Source organism: Rosa chinensis, chromosome 5 (genome assembly GCF_002994745.2).
Source record: "Rosa chinensis cultivar Old Blush chromosome 5, RchiOBHm-V2, whole genome shotgun sequence".
NCBI lineage: Eukaryota > Viridiplantae > Streptophyta > Magnoliopsida > Rosales > Rosaceae > Rosa > Rosa chinensis.
The window spans coordinates 53,297,419-53,320,298 of NC_037092.1; the positions used below are offsets into that span (position 1 = coordinate 53,297,419).

Genomic DNA, 22,880 nt, shown 5'->3' on the forward strand with positions numbered 1-22,880 from the left:
TCCATTTATAGGGAGCGGAACTCAAACTAGATTTCAAAACATCAAATGTACAGCACAACTCCATTATTTCCTGCTTTCATGAGTGCTCCTAATGATGGAGGTCGGTTGGCGAAAAGAAGATTCCTCTAGGTGAAATGTTTTTCACCTTGTTCTTTTCTGAAAAGCAAAAGCATCTTTAGGAAAAACCAAAGTTGCTTTCGGTGCTTTTTGCACCTGCTGCTTCATATGTTGTCGTCTGTTTCAGAGTTGTGGCCTAGGACAAGAGAGTTGTCATCAAGGGTCGAAAAATCGCTAGGCGCTAGTCGAGTGGTGGGCTGGGGAGGATTGCCCAGGAGCCTAGGCGGTTTTGTATTTTTTATTTTTATTTAATTTTTATAACTTTTATTTATGTAATTAAAAATATATAAACTTATAAAGACTCAAAGAATAATAAAATTGCACCTAGAAATCTAGAATATTCAAATTTTAAGAGAGTCCTAAATAAGCATACATAAAGATTAAAGACTAAAGTGATAAAATTGCACCTAGAATGTTCAAATTTTAAGAGAGTCCTAAATAAGCATCCATAAAGATTAAAGACTAAAGACCTAAAGTGATAAAATTTCACCTAGAATGTTCAAATTTTAAGAGAGTTCTAAATAAGCATCCATAAAGATTAAAGACTAAAGTGATAAAATTGCACCTAAAATGTTCAAATTTTAAGAGAGTCCTAAATAAGCATGCATAAAGAGTTAAAGACTAAAGTGATAAAATAATTGCAAGCCTAAATGGCTAAATCTCTAACTCTTCCTCTCCATATCCATCCAAAACTCATTCGGTATCGGACTCAAACTCAACATCCTCTTCTTCTCCCTCCTCTTCAGTGTCCTCATCCGATACAAAATCTTCATCATGAAGCTCTCTTACCTCTACATTTCTAGAACTTCTCCTAAGCCCACTATCCACTCCCGAAGACTCTCCCTCCATTTCACTAGTAATATCCGAGTCATCTTCTTCATCACCATCATCCACAATCCAGCCTTGAGCCTTGCTAGCTTCATTACCAAGTAACACATCTACACCCAACTCTTGAGCCCTTCTCTTTTTGTTGATAATCTTGGCATTGAATTGGACATAGACTAAATTGTTCAATCTTGAAGCATCTAGTCTATTCCTTTTCTTTGTATGGATCTACATTAAAAAAAAAAAAATATATATATATATATATTGATAAGTTAGTAACAAATCAACCATTATGAGAGAGTATTCTTCTAGTCATTTGAAAGAAAACACTTACTCCCTCAAAAGTGCTCTAATTCCTCTCGCACCTGGATGAACTTGTAGTTAAAGAGAGTATTCTTCTAGCCATTTTTTGCAATTTGGGTGTTCCATTTCCATAATGGGACCACCATCCAACTACATATGCACAAACCCACAAACAAAACAATAACAATAAGTAAACAAAATAAATATCATGACTCATGAGTTAAACAAATTAAATATCATGCCTTGTAATTTTCACAAAATAATGAAATAGTCTTAGTTTCTTACCCGGATCATACTTGTCATCATTCTTTGCTGCTCTTCCAAATCTACCCCCTTTGCTCTTATACATCAACAACTCTTCATTTGTCACCACACTTTGGGTCTCAAGGTCATCGGGAAAGAACTTCTCCACACAAAGAAAGAACCCTTCCATGACAACTTAATCATATTGAATGTCTTCATCCTTGTAGAAGTAATAGGGGTTCAAGAGGTAAGCAGCCAAATGTAATGGACTATCAAGACGACCACGGGCTTTTTCATCAATAATCTCTATAATTGGCCGATAATTGGCCTCTTGATGTTTGAATGCCTCTTTAATGTCTTCCTTTGCCTTGAGTAATTCTCCATACAAAAAGCCCATTGATGGCTTTTTATCCCCATCCACAAGGCGAAGCACCTTAAACAAAGGAGCAAACACTTTCAAGAAAAGTGTTACCCCATTCCAAAAAGAGGTGCTCAATACGGTATTATATGCCACTTTCCCCTTGACACTCTTAGAATGTTTGCAAGCGGTCCCGTCATCACAAGCAACCATACACCTCAACTCACTCTTCTTCTCCATCAAGCTTTGCAAAGTTAGAAAGGAAGTGGCAAATCTAGTGACTCCCGGCCTCACTATGTCTCTTTTCTTTGTATGCTTCCTCATCAAAGGCAATGTCTTGTGATGTGCATAGCATAGATAAAGAAAGTGAATGCCTTTTCCTTCTCAATCACTCCTTTGAATCTTGTTTGGTTATCAATCCCTTGAAGCATGAGATTCAATGTATGAGTGGCACATGAAGTCCAAAATATATTTGGCCTCTTTATCTTCAACAAATTCCCCGCCGCCATATTGTTAGTAGCATTATCCGTCACTGCTTGAACTACATTTTGTGCCCCGACTTCTTCAATGCATTTGTCAACATATTCAAAGATATAGGCCTCGGTGTGTGATTGATCCGAATCTTCCCTTGAAGAAAGAAAAGTAGTGCATTCCTTGCAATTGACACATAAGTTCATAATGCTTCTTCTTTTTCGGTCGCTCCAAGCATCGGTCATAAATGGAACAACCATTCTTTGCCACTCTTCTTCATGCTTCTTGAGTGAATTTTTAGTCCTCTCAACCTCTTCCTTCAACAATGGCTCTCTTAGTTGGTATTGAGTTGGAGGTCGGTAACCCGGGCCAAATTGACCAAGCGCTTCTACAAATCTTTTAAAGCTTTCATTATCAATGACATGAAATGGAATGCCGGCTTCATACACCTACCTAGCCAACCATTGATGCACACTATGTGTTCTTTCCTTCCAAATAGCATCATTAATGTTTTGTTGAACCATCTTCTTGCTTCCATCAATTGAATAATCGGGAGTGATTGAAGATGCAAACTTGTCCATAGGCCCAAGAAAGTGCGGCCTTTTTCTTGACAAACTTGGCCATTCAATTTCTACATCTTCTACATCATGTGATTGAGAAACTTCAACTTCTTCCCTCACTTCCTTCTCATGCATATCTTTTTGCTTTCTCTTAATTTTTGCTCCCTTTATTGCGGCTATACATTTGGCTTTATCGGCATCCGTAGAATTCTTGCGTGAGGCAACATTCCCCTTGATGTTGGCAATGTGTTGCTTCATTCTATGTATTCCACCACTAATTACTTTCCCACGCAACTTACACTTCAACTTATCTAAGTTGTGTGGATCCGCCAACACCGCAAAGTCTCATCCAACATCGTTTGACCCACGACTCAATGATCTATCCACTTCATTAGTAGCATTAGATCCTCCGGAAGATGCCATCAGGGAAGCCCTATTAATAAACAAAAACAAACAATGATTTAACAATAGTGGCACTGTGGCAGAATGTATAATTGTACATGCATTAACTAATTTAACTCATTAATTCATTATATATTTATATGCATTAAGCCATTAACTAATTGTCTAATTTAAGTCATTATAATTTAACTCAATGATACAACAGAAACATTGAGATTATCAATTTCCAAAACAACAAGCCTACTACCTACAAGGCTACAACAGAAACATCCAGATTATCAATTTCCAAAACAAATGCATTATCAATTTCCACTTTTCCAGCAACAAGAAGAAGATTATCAATTTCGAAATTTCCACTTTCCAGCAACAACTTAACTCAACAAGAACATTATCAATTCCAGGCTCCAGCAACAAGAACAATAACATTATCAATTTCCATTTTCCAGCAACAAGCCAACAACTCAACAAGATGATTATTACTTATTCACTTTCCAGCAACAACTTAACTCAACAACAAGATTATCAATTCCAGCAACAAGAACAATAAGATTATCAATTTCCATTTTCCAGCAACAAGCCAACAACTCAACAAGAACAAAGATTATCAATTTCAGATTATGATTATCAATTCAAGCAAAGATTATCAATTTCTCAGAACTTACTGTGGAGAAGCTGGAAAATAGAGGAGTTGTGGAGCGGAGGGGCGAAGAAGCTGCCGGTTGAGATGGTGGAGGAAGAGTCGATACTGAAGCGAAGGGGTGAAGAAGATTCCGATCTAGTTTCAGAGCTCAGTCGGCGTAGAGCAGTAGAGTAAAGAGAGAGCGACGAAGAAGCTGCCGGTTCCGATCTGGTTCCAGAGTGAGCCGCGCGCAGAGCCGCAGAGAGAAAGAGAGAGTGACAAAGAGAGAGAGAGCGACAGCACGGAGGAGAGGCTAACCAGCGACGGAGGAGACTAAGCTAGATTTGCGGCGTTTTGGCCTTTGGGACGAACTAACCCTTTGAATTTGGGACTTTAGGTCTTAATCTCGCGAATTAAAAAAAAAAAAATAGAAACGCCCGACTCACCGCCCAGCCGCCTAGGCGCACGCCTAAATCACAAACGCCCAGAAGCTCCAATTTGCCATTCCTCGAGGTGGAGAGGCGCCGCCTAAGCGGCCTGGGCTGCCGTGTTTTAGAACATTGGTTGTCATCCATTCTACCTTTAACTTCATTATCTTCTACGTCTGTATCTGCATACATCTTATAGTGGTTGTTAGTTTCAAGCTTTTGGATCCACTGTAAGCATGCTAATGTAGAATCGATCTCCTTTCTCTTGAGAGATAGAAAAAGGTCACTGCTCACAACTTTAGGATGATCATAGGCAGTGATTATAATTTTCTCTCCTGCTGCCAGGAATGTGTTTTCTTTATCTTCTTCGATGATCTTCTGGATATAGTCGAGGGACATGGCCTTCATCCAAGGAATGCTAGAGTTTGGTTGGCGATTGTATCCCACACATGCAGGCTAAAGGTACCTTCCTTGGGATAATCCTCACATAATGATATGGGGAAATATATTCAACCTCACCATTTCTATTCTGAATCCATTCTGGAGGAGTTGATCTGAATTTCAACCTGAGGATACAGTCATTTTTTCTGACATTTTTAACTGTATTGACTATAATCGGAGGTAATCCTTTGAGATCATCATTGGTTTTAGTCCAGAGATTATGGACAATCAATAGAAGTTTACTGACCCGGCTCTTCAATCAACGATATATTGCTCCCTCTTAGTAGCAGATGCCCATGCTTTGATTCGAAAGCCCTAGCCAGCCCCAGTAAGATCGGAGTATTGAATTTATCCTCCATTCATTCAGTCCAGTTTGAACCTGTCCCAGCAACGAACACCTTCCTAATGCAAGGTGAGGCTCTGCCCTTCCACTAGAATCCACTCCGGATCGGGGAGCTGCTAGTCCAACTTATTGAGCAGCCGAGATATTAAACAAATGAATTCCTTGGCCTCACCCGGAGATGAGAGGGAGGGTCGATTTTACTCGAATCCTGGACCTGATCTATAATCCACCCGTCTTTCCCAGTCCCCGAAACAAAATCATTTTTAACAAGCCAAAGCTTGTGTTCTTGAGGGTGTTCACTCTAAATATTGACTACATACCTTCCAACATAAGGTCCAGGGACTACGAAGAGAGTTGGAGGGAAAGAGTCGGAATTCTGACTTCCAATGAGAGTATGAAAGTCAAACCAGTCTAGTTCTGTTAGTGCTAAAACAGGAACTCTAGCACTTTCAGGATCTTCAAGATACTGGATTTTTTTTCATTCTGGACAGCCATCTGTTGTGTATTTTTATAGACTTCTTCAAACTGTGGTCTAGCATTTTCATGGAGTTCTTCAGCTAATGCAAAGAGAGCTGGGAACATGATTCCACTGTTTTTTTCCTAAAAGGTGAATAAGAGGTTATCTAAAATTGCCTTATGGTGATATGCTAGCCTCCTGCCAGTTCTGAACACAGGATCAGCAAAAGTTTTTAGTTCATAATTAAAAATTTTGGCCTCGTAACCCCGTTGGGGTAACCGGTGGTTTTGGCCTCCGGTACCTGGTGGCGTGGCCCCAGGTAGAATGATGTAACCCCGTTGGGGTAACCGGTGGCTTTGGCCTCCGGTACCCGGTGGCGTGGCCCTGGGTAGAATTATGGCTTTGGCCTCGTAACCCCGTTGGGGTAACCTCGCCGATTGGAGAGGATTTATGTAAGGATATGACCTTAGCTTACCCATTGGGGGTACCGTGCTCGGAGCGAGGATTTTAAGTGCCTCATGTTGCGCTTATTTAGTGCCGCATGTATGCATGTAGTAATTTTAATTGACGGGCAATTAAATTGAAGCATGGCATATGTGTTTAACATGTACTTGTAGTGGAAATGCTAGTGAGAATTTGCACTTTGTAAGCATGCTTAAGAATTATGGAGACATTTAGAGCATGACATAAATATTTAGGCATAGTGAATATGTAAAGCATGGCATTGGCTCCACGTGAAAGAAAGTAAGATAATGACTTATCTGGAGCCGATAGAACGAGATTTTAATAGTGTGAAAAGAATTGAAGTATCCGATGATGAGGCTTTATTTGAAGTGCTCCAATCGACCATCGAGGTATTGGTTCCATTATGAGGAAGTTCCCAATAGGGATAATCGAACCTCAAGAAAAAGTAAATGATTAGCATATAAGTTTGTAATAAGCAACATCAATAGTTTACTTATGTGTAGCCTATCAGGCATGTGAAGCGATGCGCATATAGGATCTGTTTGTATGGATACAAAGTGCCTTGAAAACTAGAAGTGTATGAGGCTATTTGATTATGTAGTACCAATGAATAAACATAGAGTGCCCATAGATGCGAGTAATTGTTCATGGAAATTTGATGGACTAGATTGCTCTACGTAACTAAGACTTCCTTGAATCATGGTGAAATAGCATAATTATAGTTACATGCATGACAAGTAAACTAGACAAAAGTACTACTCCAACCATAGGTATTGAGTAGGCATTTGAAAGTGTAAAACTTCTAATTTATTCTTTGCTGGAAGAATAAGAGGCATGCATGCTTGGATTTAGAGGTCACCATGGGCCGGGCTAGGGCCAGCCTTACCATAAATTTTAGGGCTTAGGATAGGGCCGGGTCGGGCTTTGACCAAGTCAACAAAACTTAGGGCCGGGTCGAAGCTTCAATGTGTAAGCCCTTACCCGCCCTTAAGGCCCATTCCGCAAGGGTCGAAAGGGTCGGGCAGGGCCAGCCCTTTTAGACAGGGCCGGGCCAAGCTTACTTGAAATAAACTCAAACTGGAGGGGAAAAAAAATTCTTCAATATATGCAATTAAACAGAAGTCCCTTAAAACTTAAGAAAGTAGTCTGCTGTCTAATGATATCAATTTCATCAACTGAAACTGAAACTTTCAATTACTTCTTTAAAAGCAATGAGAAGAGCTGTGATAAGAAGAGCAGTCTGATGATATAAATTACTTCTTCAAAAATAAAAAATTACAAAATAAATCATTCTTGTGGACTTGAAGATTCCTGCAATTATGTCAATGAACTTCCACCATGCTCTATTGTATTCAGAATTCCTGCAATTATGAATAAAGATTCCTAATTGATCAGTACTCAATTCAATTTATATGAGAATATGCAAATTTACATTGATTGAACTCACAGGAAACTTCCCTTGTTTGACAGATTCTGGTGATTCATTAGACTACAAAATTATCAACTGCAGTGTTGAATGAAAACAAAAATAACCAAATTAACAGATGATGAAAATCAATATTCAAACCAAAACATGTTAACAGCACAAAATGGCTAATCTACATGAAAATTAAATCCACAAAGCAATATAACCAGACTTTAAGGAATTCTAATAGATTGGACATCATGTATTTTTCTCATTAAGATTGGCCCACCAAAATAATAGAGGGCACGAATAAAGGTTTTTTGAGCAGACAAAGTTTTTGCTAAAACAAACAGAAACTTGCAGAAAAACAATTCAATTTTTAACACATAAAAAAGCTCTGGCCACTAGATCTATGATGAAGAAAAAAAAAAACCCAGCTTGGGCTAGTGGGAACTAAGACTACAAGTATAATCAATAATACAGATGTACATACTAGGGAAGTCTTAACTAGGTTTGGCACTATCGGCTGGGCCCCATCGGTGCTACCAGGTACTATGGCATGGGCCGGGTTCACGACCCACCATGGCGGGACTCATATGGGATGTCACCCTGGGCACCCAGGGCCCGGGGCAAGGCAAGCACAGCCCATCTGATTACACAGCAGAAGGTTGATGAGGCATCAGGAGAACAATCTGCGTCCCACATTGAAGATAGGGGAAACTCCTTTCCCATGCTCGAGTATTAAAGCATCAGTACAACTACCTTTTACGGGTAATAACTCCTTCATCCACTATTTACTTGATACACTTGTATATTAGTTTCTCACTCAGGCATCGGAGAGGTGTAAACCGTCCGGTACGGTTTACCCCTCTAACTCTGTGTTCTTGATTCAGGATCTAGGAGTTGGATCGGTACCCCAAACGGTGCAGCATTCTGTGTGAGGTACCCGGAGAAAGCCACCAGAAACATTGGCACGCCAGATAGGGGCTAATCATGACCGAGCCGGAAGGAACGGCAGGAGAGGGTAGAAGTGTCGCCCAGGCACTGATATTCTCTCCGGGTACGTCATCAGCAGAAACGCTAGGTGTTGGAGGAGAAACGCATGGTCTCGGATTCTTGGACCCACAGAGTACGGGCAATCCACCAATCATCTAGCAACCGCAGGCCCCGGATCAAGTAGCCCCGGTATCAGAGTTGGAGTCTATGCGAGCGGAGATCGCAGCCTTCCAGGAACAACAAAGTACCGATCGGGAACAGCAGAGTACCGATAGGGAAACAAACCGCCTTTCTCAACAGATCAGGAGCTGGAAGATGAAAACACTGCGCTGGCCCGAGCACTAGACATGAGACACCAGCACAATGAGGCACTCACCCAGGCCCTGGCTAGAGCATCCCAAGTAGCGACAGGCGTAAATGCTACCCCGGTAACGGTAGGCCCCAGCCTCGCCCCATCCCCGTCTACGGAAGGCGGTCACCCGATGATCCAGGTACCGGTAGACTTATTCCTGGAAAGCCTGAGGCATCTGCCACCACCACCGTTACCACAGCCAGTTCAAAGTGACCCACCAGTAACCGATGCAAACACGACATTGCTTTTGGAAATGAGAAACTCTTTGCATGCCCTGCAGGCAAGGGTAGAGGCCACAGAGAATAGGGACACCTAGAGAGCCCTGACCACTTACAAGGACCGTCCGGGTCCTTTTACCCAACAAGTTAGAGGCGCCATTCGAGCGAATATATTAAAACCACTGAAGATTGACTATACGGGAGTTGGGAACCCATACCAGCACCTACAGGCTTTCCAATCGCAAACAAGCTCCAAGGGATATACGGATAAGGTGTGTTGTAATATGTTCCAGGAGACCTTGTCAGGGGAAGCTTTGAGTTGGTTCTATGAACTGCCGATCGGTTCTATAGGGAATTTCAAGGAGCTAGCTGACAAGTTTGTAGCTCGATTCATCTTACGTACCGATGGGATACACACACCAAAGGGCCTGCTAAAGAAACTTTGAAGTCTTTTGTAAATCGATGGCAGGCGGCTACCGCTAAGTGCCGGGACCTTAATAAGGAACTGGCTGAGCTGGCTTTCAGGAGGGGCTTAAGGTGCGGAGAATTTCTCTACGAGATTAACCATAACCCTCCGGCTAACTACGACAAGCTGATGGCTACAGCCATCAGACACGCCCAGGCTGAATTTGAAACGTACGGGGACACCCCCAGACTAGAGCTAAGGGTTTCCACCCCAGCCCCGGCGGTCATGGATGAGCCACTAAAGAGGGAGTGGGTCCATAGTCAGGACCGGTCACCCCATACCTCGAGCAAGAGAAGCAAAGAGTCCTCATCCAGGTCCAACAGTTACGGGGCCACTCAGCCTCACCGGGAGCAAAGGGCATAGCAGGCCCCGCGAACACCACCAGCACCCCGGTACGAGGTGTTCACTATCCTTAACGCTTCATACGAGACTATTTGGAACGAGAACAAGGATGAGATACCTGGACCACCCCCGAGGAAGTTCCCAAAGAGTAAACTTACCCAGTAGGATACCGGAAGGTTCTGCACATATCATGAGGATGCCGGACACAATACCAATCTCTGCGTGGCTTTAAAAATTACTATTGAGTCCCTTATCCAGAGGGGCAAGCTTCAGCCGTACCTGCCTGCTAAGGAGATAGGAGCTATAGATGTGTACGGCCAGATCTTCACGATTCACGGTGGGGGCCCGAAAGAGTTACCTCCCCAGAGGAAGAAGCGAAATTCTAGTTTCGGTCACCCGGAAGTTTTCAATTTCCACAAGGCCCCGCAACAAGACGGAGGTACCGGATGGACATCTGTCACATTCCTGCAGGAGAAGGAAGTTGATCTGAAGATGCCTCATGATGATCCCTTCCTGATCACACTCCAAATGGACCATTACATAATGTCCCAGGTACTCATGGATACCGGGGCCTCGGTTAGCGTATTATTTCGCGACGCATACAAAGCTTTGAACAGAGGAAGGGCCAAGCTGTCACAAGATAATGAGCCCCTCATTAGCTTTTCAGGAGATATCGGCCAGCCACTTGGATCAGATTACCTATAGATCACAGTAGGGGAGAGTCTGAATTGTTCAAGCATCAAAACAAAGTTCATTGTAGTTGACTGCGTCTCATCATATAATGCTATCCTGGGTCGACCGGCACTCTGGCGTCTGAAAACCTTCATTGCAGGTCACATGCTCATGATGAAGGTGCCAACGCCGGTCAGCATCCCCACCATCCGGGGTGATCAGGCTGCGGCGAGGCAATGCTATTCTTTGACTGTATCTCGCGGCAAGGGAAAGTCTGAGATGTTGCCCGTAGCTACTAACCCTCTGACGGACAGGTACGAGGATCCCAGAAATGATACCGACTCTGACAAAGAACGGCCCAGTGCCGTGGAAGACATTGAAGAGGTGGTACTATCAGAGCAGTTCCCGGACAGGACTGTCAAAGTAGGTACCAGGCTGTCTCCGGTTATCAGGGAAAAGTTGATCTCGTTCCTCCGCTCTAACGCATCTGCTTTCTCCTGGTCATACGAGGACATGCCTGGTATACCAACTGAGATAGCCACGCACAATCTAAGCATTATTCCTTTCTCAGCACCGGTAAGACAAAAGCGAAGAGCCTTCACACACGATAAGTACCGGGCTATCCAGGTTGAAGTGAAGAAGTTGATGACCATCAACTTTGTCATGGAAGTGACATACCCCCGGTGGTTAGCCAACGTGGTCATGGTACCAAAGAAATCTCCGAGATCATGGCGCATGTGTGTGGACTACACAAATCTCAACCGAGCATGCCCTAAGGATAGCTTCCCGCTCCCGTGAATTGACCAACTAATCTACTCCACTGCTGGGTACCGGTTACTCAGTTTCATGGATGCGTTCAGTGGGTACAACCAAATTCGAATGAACCAGGCAAACGAGGAGCACACTACCTTTACCACAGACAAAGGTCTCTATTGCTACCAGGTCATGCCTTTTGGATTGAAGAATGCAAGTGCCACTTATCAGCGACTTGTCAACTCCATGTTTGAAGAAGTCATCGGTACTATCATGGAGGTATACGTGGACGATATGCTAGTAAAAAGTTTAACCTCAGAGGATCACGTAACCAACTTGTCAATTGTCTTCACCATCATATTACGCAATGGTATGCGGCTTAACCCACAGAAGTGCATCTTTGGGGTCGAGGTAGGAAAGTTCCTCAGGTACATCATTAGCCATAGGGGAATTGAGGCCAATCCAGAGAAGGTGCAGGCTATATTAGACATGGTATCCCCAACCTACTAGAACGAGGTCCAATCTCTTATAGGTAAGGTAGCCGCCCTGTCAAGATTCATCTTCATGCTGACGGACAAGTGTACTCCTTTCTTCAGACTGCTAAAAACCCAGCACGTCGAGGTAATAGCTTGGACTGCTGAGCACGAGGCTGCTTTTCTTAGCCTGAAGGCATACTTGTCAGAGGTACCTCTACTTTACAAACCTGTTCCAGGAGAAATACTCTACATATATCTTATGGCATCTTCGACAGCCGTGAGCTCAGCTCTGATTAGGAAGGACTCCGATTGAGAGTACTCGGTGTACTACGCTGGAAAAGGTTACACTGGTGCAGAATCCAGATACCCGGACATTGAAAAAATAGCATTGGCCCTCCTGTTATCGGCCCATAAGCTTAGACATTACTTCCAGGCACACTCAATCACTGTTTTCACTAATCACCCATTGAGGAAGGTTTTGCAGAAGCCAGAGACATCAGGCAGGTTAATTAAATGGGCCATCAAACTAGGGGAGTTCGATATCAAGTACCAGCCCCGGACAGCTATTAAGGGCCAGGCAGCGACAGATTTTATTTCTGAGTCAATTCCCTCTCATAACCCACCCCCGGGATCACCTGAACCACCAGCCCCGGATCCACCTCCACCAAGCACTTGGCGATTGTATGTTGATGGCGCATCTAACAAGAAGACAAGTGGAGCCGATATCCTGCTAATTAGCCCGAACGATCAAGTCTACGAGTACGCCCTCAAATTTGCCTTCAAGGCATCCAACAATGCCGCAGAATACGAGGCACTCATAGCAGGTCTGTAGATCGCCCGGGAACTAGGTGTGCAGCACCTTAATATCTTCGATATACACTACTAGAATTTTGGCCTTAGACATCATGACAATTACATCGGTGAGGAATTCACGCGATGTAAAAAAATATCATTAACATCGATTCCTCAAATACCGATTTCTATGCATATTACTGACATCGATTTTTACTGTTGACTGATTTCTACAATTTAATTCTAAAAGATAAAAAAAGGCGGAAATGACTAAGTTTAAAATTTCAGCACGCGGGGACCAAAATTTTCGTTCCCAACACACACTTAGTCAGTTTTTCCACTCTCTCTAACAGCCCATTTTCATCCTCACTCACTGTCTCTAACAAAACTGGCCACCAAGCCATCTCTGTAGCTCTTCCCCGAAACCCTAGCCCTCCCTCCTTCCTCTCCCGCTCTCTTTTCACGGCCACCACTACCTCCCTCTCCTCCGCTCACTCCCGTTACTATCTCTCCGGCGCCATGCCTCCGCTGACAAGCTCTCTCTCTCTCTCTCTCTCTCACACACACACACTTTCTCTCTCTAAAACCCTCTTAGTCTCTCTCTGGAATTGACAAAGATGAAGTCTATGCAGCCTCCAAGGAGAAAAGCGCCTCCGCCTTCAGATCTAACTATAAGGCCTTGGATTCAAAGCCTTCGCCGGCGGCTAAGTTGAAGAGTCTGTTGCCGCCAAGGCCGCCGCTGTCAAATCCTCTCAAACGTAAGCTGGGACGCTTCCTAAGAACTCCGTCCATGAAGCCTCTGGATCTCTTCGTCGAGGTACTTCTCTGTTTCTTAACCGACCTGGATCTCTTCGTCGGAAACCTTCCCTTCACTGTTAGTGTGTCAATTTGGATTTCATGGCTTGCTTAGTTGCTACTCACTCTTAGTGAGTTTTGCCAAAAGATTCAAACTTCGTGGGCTAAAGTTTTACCAAAATTCCAAACCCTAAATTCATCGAATTCTGCGCTAAAGTTTCGAGCTTGATGAGTTTCATTTGCATTTTGCAGTGATTGAGTTTCTGGGCTGCGTTCCTCTGCTTCAGCGCCTACCCAGCTCCTCGCTCAATAAAATCGCCCAGCTCGTAATTCCAAAGCACTACGGTGAATCCCACAACCTCATTTTTTACTGTGCTATGAAATTTCAATTGTGGTTTTGTATGATCTCAGGGATGGCACTGTCAGTTGACTGAAGAACAATTTATCTCTGTGAAGGAACTAGTACAAATTCAAACTCAATATTCAAAGGAGATCTGATTTAGGAATAATAACAGTTTGAGATTTTGCAACATTAAAAGCCATAGTTATGTTTTCAATTGTTCTTCACCGATTTTATCATTTCTTTTTACTAGTGTTAATACTTTGTAGTTCAGGAAAAAACATGTCCTGTTCCCATTTTACACTAGATAACAGTTTTGTCCTACACACAGTTTTGAGTATAAACTGTAATTTTTGTTAATCTGTTATTTCTTATCTGGACACTAACTTATGTTTAAGTTCAGCTGAAAACAGCTATCAGTCGTGCAACGTCCAGAAATGATTGGATGACTATCAGAGATGCCCTTGAGGTGTCTGCTGAAATGTTTAAGAAGGATGGAAATAATGTTTCAGATTATGTTCAGCGTCATCTTATATCTTTGTCCATTTGGGAGGAATTACGGTATCTTGTTACAAGTCGTTTGGCCCCAGTTTCTTCAAACAACTGATTGTGATGGTCTATAAGTTTTGCTTATCTGTTTTAAAAACCGGTTGTTAATTCTTCTTGTTGGACCATCACATTATCAATTTTAATGCTTAGGTCAAACCTCAAATTGAAAAAAGAAAAAGAAAAAAGAAGGTCTTATATGTGTAGATCAGTTGCAGAACATGGAATAAGTCATTACAGTTTGAGTCTCCTTTGGTGTTCAGAGCTACAGAACTACTATATAATATCAGGTGTAACTAAGTAAACCGAATGGTTTTGTTGGAATTCATCATCAGTGCAGAGATATATAAGAATTGTGAGAGGAACGAATGAATGATATATTATTGATAAGAAACATGCTAGCAGCACATGAAACCTAAACTTATCTAAAATTTGCCATCTCATCCTATTCTAATTGCCCTACAGTTTAGTTGTCCTATTAGTTAATTACGAAGTGGGCTGATGGTTCACTGTTTATGTTAGAGAACTCTCTATCTAATGTTTATCGGTCTTGCACCCCCAACCCCCGCCCCCAAACCCTTCTCCTCCCCTCCTAGAAAAACTGATCATTTTTTTTTATCATTGCAGTTTCTGGGAAAGCTACTTTGACTGTCTAATGGAACGGTCTTCAAACAAGTAAGAATTTTAGACTATTTATCTGTTAGACTACTCAATCCTGTGTTCTGCACTTATGATCAATCTGATCTTTTGTGATTGCATGAGTGCACACTTATGCTGTGTCTGTAAGTTTAAACATCTCATAAATTGGATGGGCTTTTGGGTGCACAGAATGCAAATTATAGCGATTAAATGTTCATAGCCTTCAGGTGGTCTTGCCCCATTGCGTAGTTTGTCATGTTTGATTTGTTTATTCAACCAAATAAATTGAAATTGACACAGCACAATTTGGTCCCAATATCTGTCAATTCCTACCCCCATACACTTCTTTTTTTTTTTGGGTAGATTGTTAGGAAAACCAAGACTAATCAGAAAAACAGTGAATAATTCATTATATGGCTTGAAAATAGTATTTATTGTGCTGGTCACCATGTATTCTTGAAGTAGTTTTATTCATTGCTTTTATTTATTTATCTTACAGAAGCATGAACAACTATTCCTTCTTTTGGCCTTGGTGAGCATGCTTTGGTTGTTGGAAGACTTGGCCTCTCTTCGAGTCTTTCTACTCTATAGTATCCTAATTCTCATTTTCTTATATGTCCTGGATCCATTGTTTCTTATTCTTTGAGTGTCATTATTATGATTCTTCAAATGTGGTCATGTGCTTCTTGGAAAGACAAGTCCCTTAGTCCAACTATCTTGAAACTTCTCTTTCAAATGTGGTCATGCATGTGCTTCTTGGTTAGAGTACAATATTAAACTCTGCTAGCAAAAGTACTCTGAAGAAATTAGCAGAAATGTCTTGGTCTTAATTTGTGTAGTGCTTAAAATACTTGTGTTGCAAGACCCAGTAATCAGGCCACTACATGAACTGGAGAAAAGTAACTTGGAAGATATTCTAATTAAACGACCAGCAGAGGAATGTCTTGTCTTAGTTGCTGCGTCTTTTTCCATGACTGCTTCATTGAGGTAAAGAACTCAGATTCTTCATGACTTTGGTGTGAGTTTTTAGTGATATGGCTTTAATTTCTGGTTTGAAGTATCTAAATATAGGGATATATGGATTCTTGAAATTACGGATTTCTTGATTGTTTGTGGCTGATCAGCTTGGCATTGAATGTGGTTTGGGGTTTTGCCCAAATCGGTTTTAGTTGCTCTGCTCTTAACCATTGAAATTATTTCTTGACTCTTGAAATGCGTAAAATGTAGCTTGATTCTTTGGATTTTCCTATATGGGTGTTGTTTGAAACCTTATTTAAGTATATTCATATTATTTATAAATGTAGTGTATTATTATAATAATTACGAGAAAGGTGGTCACCTCAACGCCTTGAGGCACTCGCCTCGCGAGGCTCTAGGTGGTCGCCTTTGCCTTCGCTTTCGCATTTGAAAACATTGGAAAATACCATTATTTACAAACATCAAGAATCTGGTTACTAAGAATTTTGACATTAAAATGTACCATTGAAGCTGAGGATACTATATAAGTATTTTTTCTTTCTTTCTTTTGTTGTCATTTAGATCACTATGCCACAATATTATTTACTCTCCTGCTTAGTGCACAAGAAACAAGAAACTTCTAGGGCGCCATGTGAAATATTATCTGTTGCAAAGTAGTATTTGCTTACTGTTATCATCTATTGTTGTTATAGGTCGACCAACTATGCCTCTTTGGTGACTGATCAGCTATCTTTGGTGGAATTACACATGGTTCTGTATTTCTTCTCTATTTATACTTTTCCTGGCACCTCTTAATTATTTCCTTTACTTTTTGTAATATGAGCATAAAAGACTAATAATAACAAATTTGGTTTATATCATCATGAAGGCTAGACTAGGACTTCCTGATCTTGATGCATGGTACATGATTGAAACAATAGCTGAGAAGAACAACATTGGATACACACAATTTGTAAGTAAATTTTTTGTTTCCTTTTGGTTTCTACTCAAGTTACAGTAGTATCCTTGTGTTTTTTATTTTATTTTATTGCCCCTTCCTCTTCTTTCACTTTTCCACTTGAATTCATAAACTGATGATGTTCCTTAACTTTTTCACTGGTTTTCAGATAAAGTTGAGGGGGTTATTGTTGCATGTTCAATAACTACGAATTGGTTACTGGGGAATCAGTTCTTTCAAGGCCCAATCCATGTCTCATGCATTAGCATCTCCACGTTCAAAAGATGCTGCAGTTGAGAGTCAGCAACCTACCGAGGCCTCCGGTGTTGGGAGGAGCTGGGTTAAGAGCATGTTCAGCAGGGATAATTCAACCAGATTAAACTCTTTCAGTATTGTTCGCAAATGGACTTCTGATGGTGGCTCTCCAAGTATTTCAATTGCTAAAATTAGTTGCTTGCATTTTATGTTTTTTCAATACATCACCATAATTTCTTGTCATGAAGCTACAAATGAAAATGGGACATCTCGTAAGCGAGAATTATCTGCAGCTGGACAGAAGAAAACCCAAACCAATGTTCGAGTACTTAGAGGCCATACTGGCCCTATCACTGCTCTACATTGTGTAACAAGGAGGGAAGTTTGGGATCTAGTGGGTGACCGTGAAGACGCAGGTTTCTTCATCAGTGGGAGCACAGACTGCACGGTGAGCTTCGCATTTTTAGTTGCTTCTACCATACAACTCCATTCACAAGAGTCTATCCTGTAAAGAGTTATATTAATTCTTTCAGCAATCTTTCAGGTTAAGATCTGGGATCCTAGTTTACCTGTTGATTATGACTTATGCTATTGAATATATTCAAAGTGGCCGGGCAACGAAGACTCAGAAAGTATACACCCAAGAGGAACTTGACGAGGTCCGCATTGAAGTAGCTTATTATTTGCAGACTTTGCTATAGATGCTGACTCTACCAAAGTGATTTTGAGTAAGGCTAGCTAGATTTTGTAGAAGCATTTTGAAGTAGAACGTTGTACAATTGCAGGTGAACTAAACTGCATGTAGTTATTTCAATGGTCTATTTTGGGCTAGCCTTGTTGTAGGTTGGGGTGTTTTTGCCTATTTTTGGAACTATTAACAATTCTGCTGTTCTACAGAAATTAATGCAATGCCCCATATTCAGTTAATTCAGAATGTCATGTTGTCGAATGTGGATTACAAGCATTTTAGCAGCTATAATTAATTTCTTGGACATCATCTCATATAAAGGATATGATGTATATACACCTGTTTCAAATCAGTGTTAAACTACAAAAATGATGTCAATAAAGGGATAATACATCAGTTTCGAAACTAAAATTGATGTCTCGTTTTTCATGGATAACGACGTATTGAGTAAGAAGCGATGTTTAAAAGACTAATCGACGTCGATGTAAACTATAGGGAACGATGTCTAGCATCAATGTGGACATTGATTTACAATTTGGGAAATGATGTCTGAAATCAATGTGGACATCGATTTATAATTTGGGAAACGATGTCTGGAATCAATGTGGACATCGATTTACAATTTGGGAAACGATGTCTAATATTAATATGGACATCGTTGTTAACCTAAAATCTGATGTAATATAGTAAAATGGACATCGCTCCATAAAAGGAAAAGATGTTTATTATAATAATGCACATCGTTTATTATATACTAAGGAATGTAGATTGAATCTTAAATAGTAGGATATATGGAAAATATGCGTGAACCTCACAAACGGTAGGCAAAATGAAAAGAATCCGATGTCTGATACCATATAAAACATCGTTTTTAATATGAGTAACGATGTTAAAATGAATACTCATGCTATTGGACCTATACTTCATTAAGCATTAAATGCCAAAATATGAAGGTTTAACAATATCTAAACACACTAATATGTCATCATAATAACTGTTTTATATCGGTTCCATAAGCTTATTCGATGTCTATTGTTGAACTGGACATCGGTTTTTGACCGATGTCTTTTTGTTCGTGATCTTTAACATCACCCACTAAGACATCGGATGGTTTTTTTTTAACATCGGTTTTTGGCCGATGTCTAAGGCAAAAATCCTAGTAGTATTCAGTGATTCTCAGTTAGTCGTGAACCAGGTCAGCGGTAACTTCGAGGCAAAGGAGCCCCACATGTCCTCTTACCAGGCCCTAGCCCGGGCATTGGTTCTGAGATTTACCTCTTACATTTTCACCCAAATACCGAGAGCAGAGAACGACAAGGCAGACGCCCTTGCTAAGATTGCGGCAACTTCTCCAAGTCCTCCCTACGGGGCCACTAAGGTCGAAATACTAGAAAGGCCTAGCACTTCTAAAACGGTGTCAGAAATATTTACGGTGGATCACACAGTCTCCTGGATGGACCCAATTTTGAAATACATGGTCGACGGTCTAGCATCGGACGATAAGGTCGAGGCCAGGAGACTCCAGTTAAGGTCATCTCGATACACGATCATGAATGGCAAATTATACAGAAGAGGTCACTGCTTCCCCAACCTGAAGTGTGTAACACGGGAGGACGGTCACAAAATAATGAAGGACATACACGCTGGTGTATGCAGTAACCATGCTGGAGCCCGGTCTCTTGCACACAAGACCTTGAGGGCAGGATATTTCTAGCCAACCATGTCGGCCCTAGCTCAAACAATATCTAGTTCTTGCCACAAGTGCCAAATGTATGCAAATATCCTAAGGGCACCGCCCATTGCCCTTTCCATCCTCCGTGCACCTTGGCCGTTCTGTCAGTGGGGCCTGGACTTAATCGGTAAACTTCCCACAGCAGTGGGACAATTTAAATATGCCATTATCGCTGTAGACTACCAAACAAAGTGGGTAGAAGTAGAACCTCTTGTCGCTATCACCACGGAAAAGGTGAAAAACTTCCTGTGGAAGAACATCTACTGCAGGTTTGGGGTCCCGGACACCATAGTCACAGACAATGGTACCCAGTTTGACAATGATGAGTTGAGGGCTTACACAGAAAACCTGGGCACTAGGATCCTCTATGCATCCCCGGCTCACCCCCAGACCAACGGTCAGGTCGAGGCTGTCAACAAGATAATCAAGAAGATATTGAAAAAGAAGCTCGACGAAGCCAAGGGTCTTTGGGCTGCTAAACTCCCAAAGGTGTTGTGGGCTATCAGGACCATGGAAACGGAGGCCATCGGAGAGACCCCTTTCTGCATGGCTTTCGGATCTGAAGCGGTTCTCCCTATTAAAACACAAGTCCAGAGTCCCACGATCGAATACTTTGACGCGGGTACCAACTTAGAGGGCCTACAGCTCGATGCTGATTTACTCGAGGAACGAAGGGCTGTGGCACACATGTATAACTTGGCAAACAAGCGGAGGATAGCTCGTTATTATGATGCCAAGGTACAATCCCGGACACTGAAGTTGGGGGACTGGGTCATGAAGCAGGTCTACCCAGAGCCCCGGGGACTGGATCCATCCTGGACAGGCCCTTACAAGATCATTGAAGAGGTAGGCCCCACAATCTTTTACATCCGGGACATGGACAGAGTCATTTCCCGGCATCCATGGAATACCCAACGTCTACGGTACTATTACAAGTAGCTCCCGGAGCATCTTGTCCTAGCTTTTGCTTTTTGGCCATACAGCTATGGCAAGCTACCCATCGAGTACTCATTCTGTATTAACCACCATGTGGTACTTGAATGAAAAAATGAATTATTCAGACCATTTCTAGCATTTTTTTACCTACACCGGTCATTCCCGGACATAGCTATTGTCAGTTACTCTATTCCGGTAGTAAGTGATGCAAGTAGATGCTTAAAGCAAGGTATAAAATCCTAGTAATTTTAATTCCTTTCCAATTCCCATTCAAGTTCAAAAAATTTCCATTCACAAAAAGCCTGGTCTACCAGGCAAAGGAATTAAGCCATTGTTCAGGGCAAGGATAATTTCTACTAAAAAAAAAAGAGGGGAAGTGTTGGTTATATAAATATCTAATCCCTAAGGACTACTGCTCGCGGGCGGTACTCTGGGATCCACCGGCACCAGACTTGGCTGCCACCTCCTGGTCTTTCTTCTTCTTCTCAAGAAGCCCCCGCCTGAATTTGGCTTCATCTAGGTACCCGGCTGCCACCCACTCCTTGAACTTCATGATCACGGCCTTGTCTTGAGCAGCAGTTAACATATCAATAAGCTCTTGGGAGCCCTTGTACTCCTCCACGACCTCATGCTTCTCCACGGGAAGGTGCTCCTCCAGGTGATCTGCCCTCGCCTTCCATGACGTGGCAGATTTTGCAGCTTCTTTTTCAGAGTCCCGGGCACTCTTCACTTCATCCCTCTCCTCAGACATTTCGCCCTCAAGCTCCGCGATTCGTTGCTTCACCGCATCTAGCTCGTAACCATTGTAGTCAAGGACTCAATATTCTTCTTCAAGGAGTCCCGCTCCATCTCCAGCTTGGCCTTTTCCCCATGCAGATACTTCACCTGCCCGGAGAGACTGCTAACCTCCTCCTTCAGGTGCGTATCTTCCTCGCTGGCATCAATCGCGTACACATTGAAAAGTGCCTGCAAACACACCGTTAGCTACACCATAAAAAAGTTGCAAGACAAGGGTAAAGCAAACCCATACCCGCATCATTGACTCCCGGGCAAGGCGGCGATTCTCTTGCAAGGTATTGTCTTTGGCCCGCACCCGATCGAGGTCTATGTCCTTCAGGTCGCCGAGCATGGAGTGCACGAACTTTTTGTCAGCAACCCCGTACTCACTCAACAGTTGTTTAATGGGCTTCTTGGGGATTACCGGTATGGCAGGAGACAACATGCCAAGCGAGAGCGGCGACTCTAGTCCTGGGTGATTTTTCTTCTGCCTCTTCACCCCGGATTCTTTAACATCTCGGCCGGTATACGTCGCCTCCTGCTTATCCCCTCTTCGGTGCCGGTGCCTATGTGATCTCTTCTTCTCACCTAGAAGTAAGGCTTCATCGCTTCCAGCGGACCGAGAAGAAAGAGATACAGAGGGCGGTACCTTTTCCCTTCCGATATCGGCTATGGTGACAACATTCCAGGCAGAAGGCTGCTCGACTTGGGTCACAGGAGCATCAGGGTCAGGTTCCCCGTATCCTACATCAGTGATCTCCAGTAGGGTTTCTTCAACGGACCGACCCGTAGCCTTCGACCCCAGGTCGACTTCAATGTGAAGGATGTCTTCTCCTTGGCTCATCAACAAATCCATCAACTGGTTGTCGTCCATTCTGTCGTCCTCCTTACCTTTCCGGGGTTTCCTTTTCGGCGCTTTCACTGCAATCAGTTCAAAAGTTAGTCACTAAGGTAAAAAGACAAGAATGACATACACATACACATATTTAACAGATATATAAGCCTCACCGGGGAGTCTCCCTAACCCTAGCCTATAAAGTACAGAGTACCGGATGAATCTATAAGAGCTTCTCTCATCCTCACTCCAAACAGCGTATACCCGGGCTATCCTCTTCCTTTCCACCTCGGATAATGCGTAGGCCTAGTCCATGATAGCTCAGAAAGTACCGGTCAGGTGCCACTTCTTATTCTTAATTTTCCACCGCCCCCCAGCTAGAAATACTTTATTCCTCCACCTTTTGCTCATTAAGGTAAGCATATCGGTAACTAAAGGCTTGTAGTCCCTGGCAGCAAACGTCACGATATCCATACACGACAGCTTCCTTGAATACAGAACCCTGTATACCGCGCGAAATTCATTTATGGAAGGCCACCCCTGCTGGCACAAGTCCCACATGGCCATCATACTATAGATTTGGTGAACTGCATTCGGAGTCAACTGCCCTAGTGACAGATTCAGCATCCGCAAAAGATACTGTAGGCACCGGGGCAACGGTAGCGATAGCCCTTGGTGGAGCTGGTTCTCGTGCAGCGCCACCCATCCTGGGGGAGGATTCGCAGCCATTTCTCCAGCCTTGAGAGGCCTAAGCTCTACCTCGTTCGGTATTCCCCACTTCAGCCTCATGGTGATGATCTCCTTCATTGTCATACTTCTCCCGGGTTCATCGCATACGGTCCCATCCACTAATGTGTACCTTGGTTTCGGGATGCTCTCAGGAATTGCCACCGTGACTACCGGTGCCTCCGCAGATCC

At 42.6% G+C, this 22,880-nt stretch overlaps 2 protein-coding genes across 3 annotated transcripts; both read left to right on the forward strand.

Moving 5' to 3' along the window:
* The first annotated feature begins 10,657 nt into the window (after positions 1 to 10,657).
* Positions 10,658 to 12,544, forward strand: LOC121049226. The gene is made up of 4 exons (XM_040505896.1): positions 10,658 to 11,220; positions 11,344 to 11,664; positions 11,833 to 11,920; positions 12,029 to 12,544. Exons 1-4 carry the CDS (start codon positions 10,658 to 10,660, stop codon positions 12,542 to 12,544), a joined length of 1,488 nt encoding a protein of 495 aa, XP_040361830.1.
* A 439-nt stretch (positions 12,545 to 12,983) lies between these two features.
* Positions 12,984 to 17,921, forward strand: LOC112168075 (DENN domain and WD repeat-containing protein SCD1). Of its 2 annotated transcripts, XR_005810729.1 has the most exons (8): positions 12,984 to 13,321; positions 13,552 to 14,200; positions 14,813 to 14,860; positions 15,664 to 15,811; positions 16,495 to 16,552; positions 16,671 to 16,754; positions 16,909 to 17,442; positions 17,539 to 17,921. XR_005810729.1 is itself a non-coding variant. In XM_024305196.2 (7 exons), the coding sequence occupies exons 2-6, from the start codon at positions 14,085 to 14,087 to the stop codon at positions 16,942 to 16,944; spliced, it is 342 nt and encodes a 113-aa protein (XP_024160964.1). In that variant the 5' UTR covers positions 12,984 to 13,321; positions 13,552 to 14,084; the 3' UTR covers positions 16,945 to 17,442; positions 17,539 to 17,921. The 2 variants fall into 2 exon arrangements, 1 of the variants encoding a protein (XP_024160964.1); XM_024305196.2 differs by lacking the exon at positions 15,664 to 15,811.
* The last annotated feature ends 4,959 nt before the right edge of the window (positions 17,922 to 22,880 follow it).

Bases quoted from the DNA above. Each gene is read 5' to 3' on its own strand.
- LOC121049226 (XM_040505896.1), top strand. From the start codon at position 10,658: ATGAAGGTGCCAACGCCGGTCAGCATCCCCACCATCCGGGGTGATCAG. The intron at 11,221-11,343 runs GTGTGTGGACTA...GGATGCGTTCAG, and splicing joins TCTCCGAGATCATGGCGCAT to TGGGTACAACCAAATTCGAA. The intron at 11,665-11,832 runs GTACATCATTAG...TCCTTTCTTCAG, and splicing joins GAGGTAGGAAAGTTCCTCAG to ACTGCTAAAAACCCAGCACG.
- LOC112168075 (XM_024305196.2), top strand. From the start codon at position 14,085: ATGACTATCAGAGATGCCCTTGAGGTGTCTGCTGAAATGTTTAAGAAG. The intron at 14,201-14,812 runs GTATCTTGTTAC...TTATCATTGCAG, and splicing joins TCCATTTGGGAGGAATTACG to TTTCTGGGAAAGCTACTTTG. The intron at 14,861-16,494 runs GTAAGAATTTTA...TTGTTGTTATAG, and splicing joins ATGGAACGGTCTTCAAACAA to GTCGACCAACTATGCCTCTT.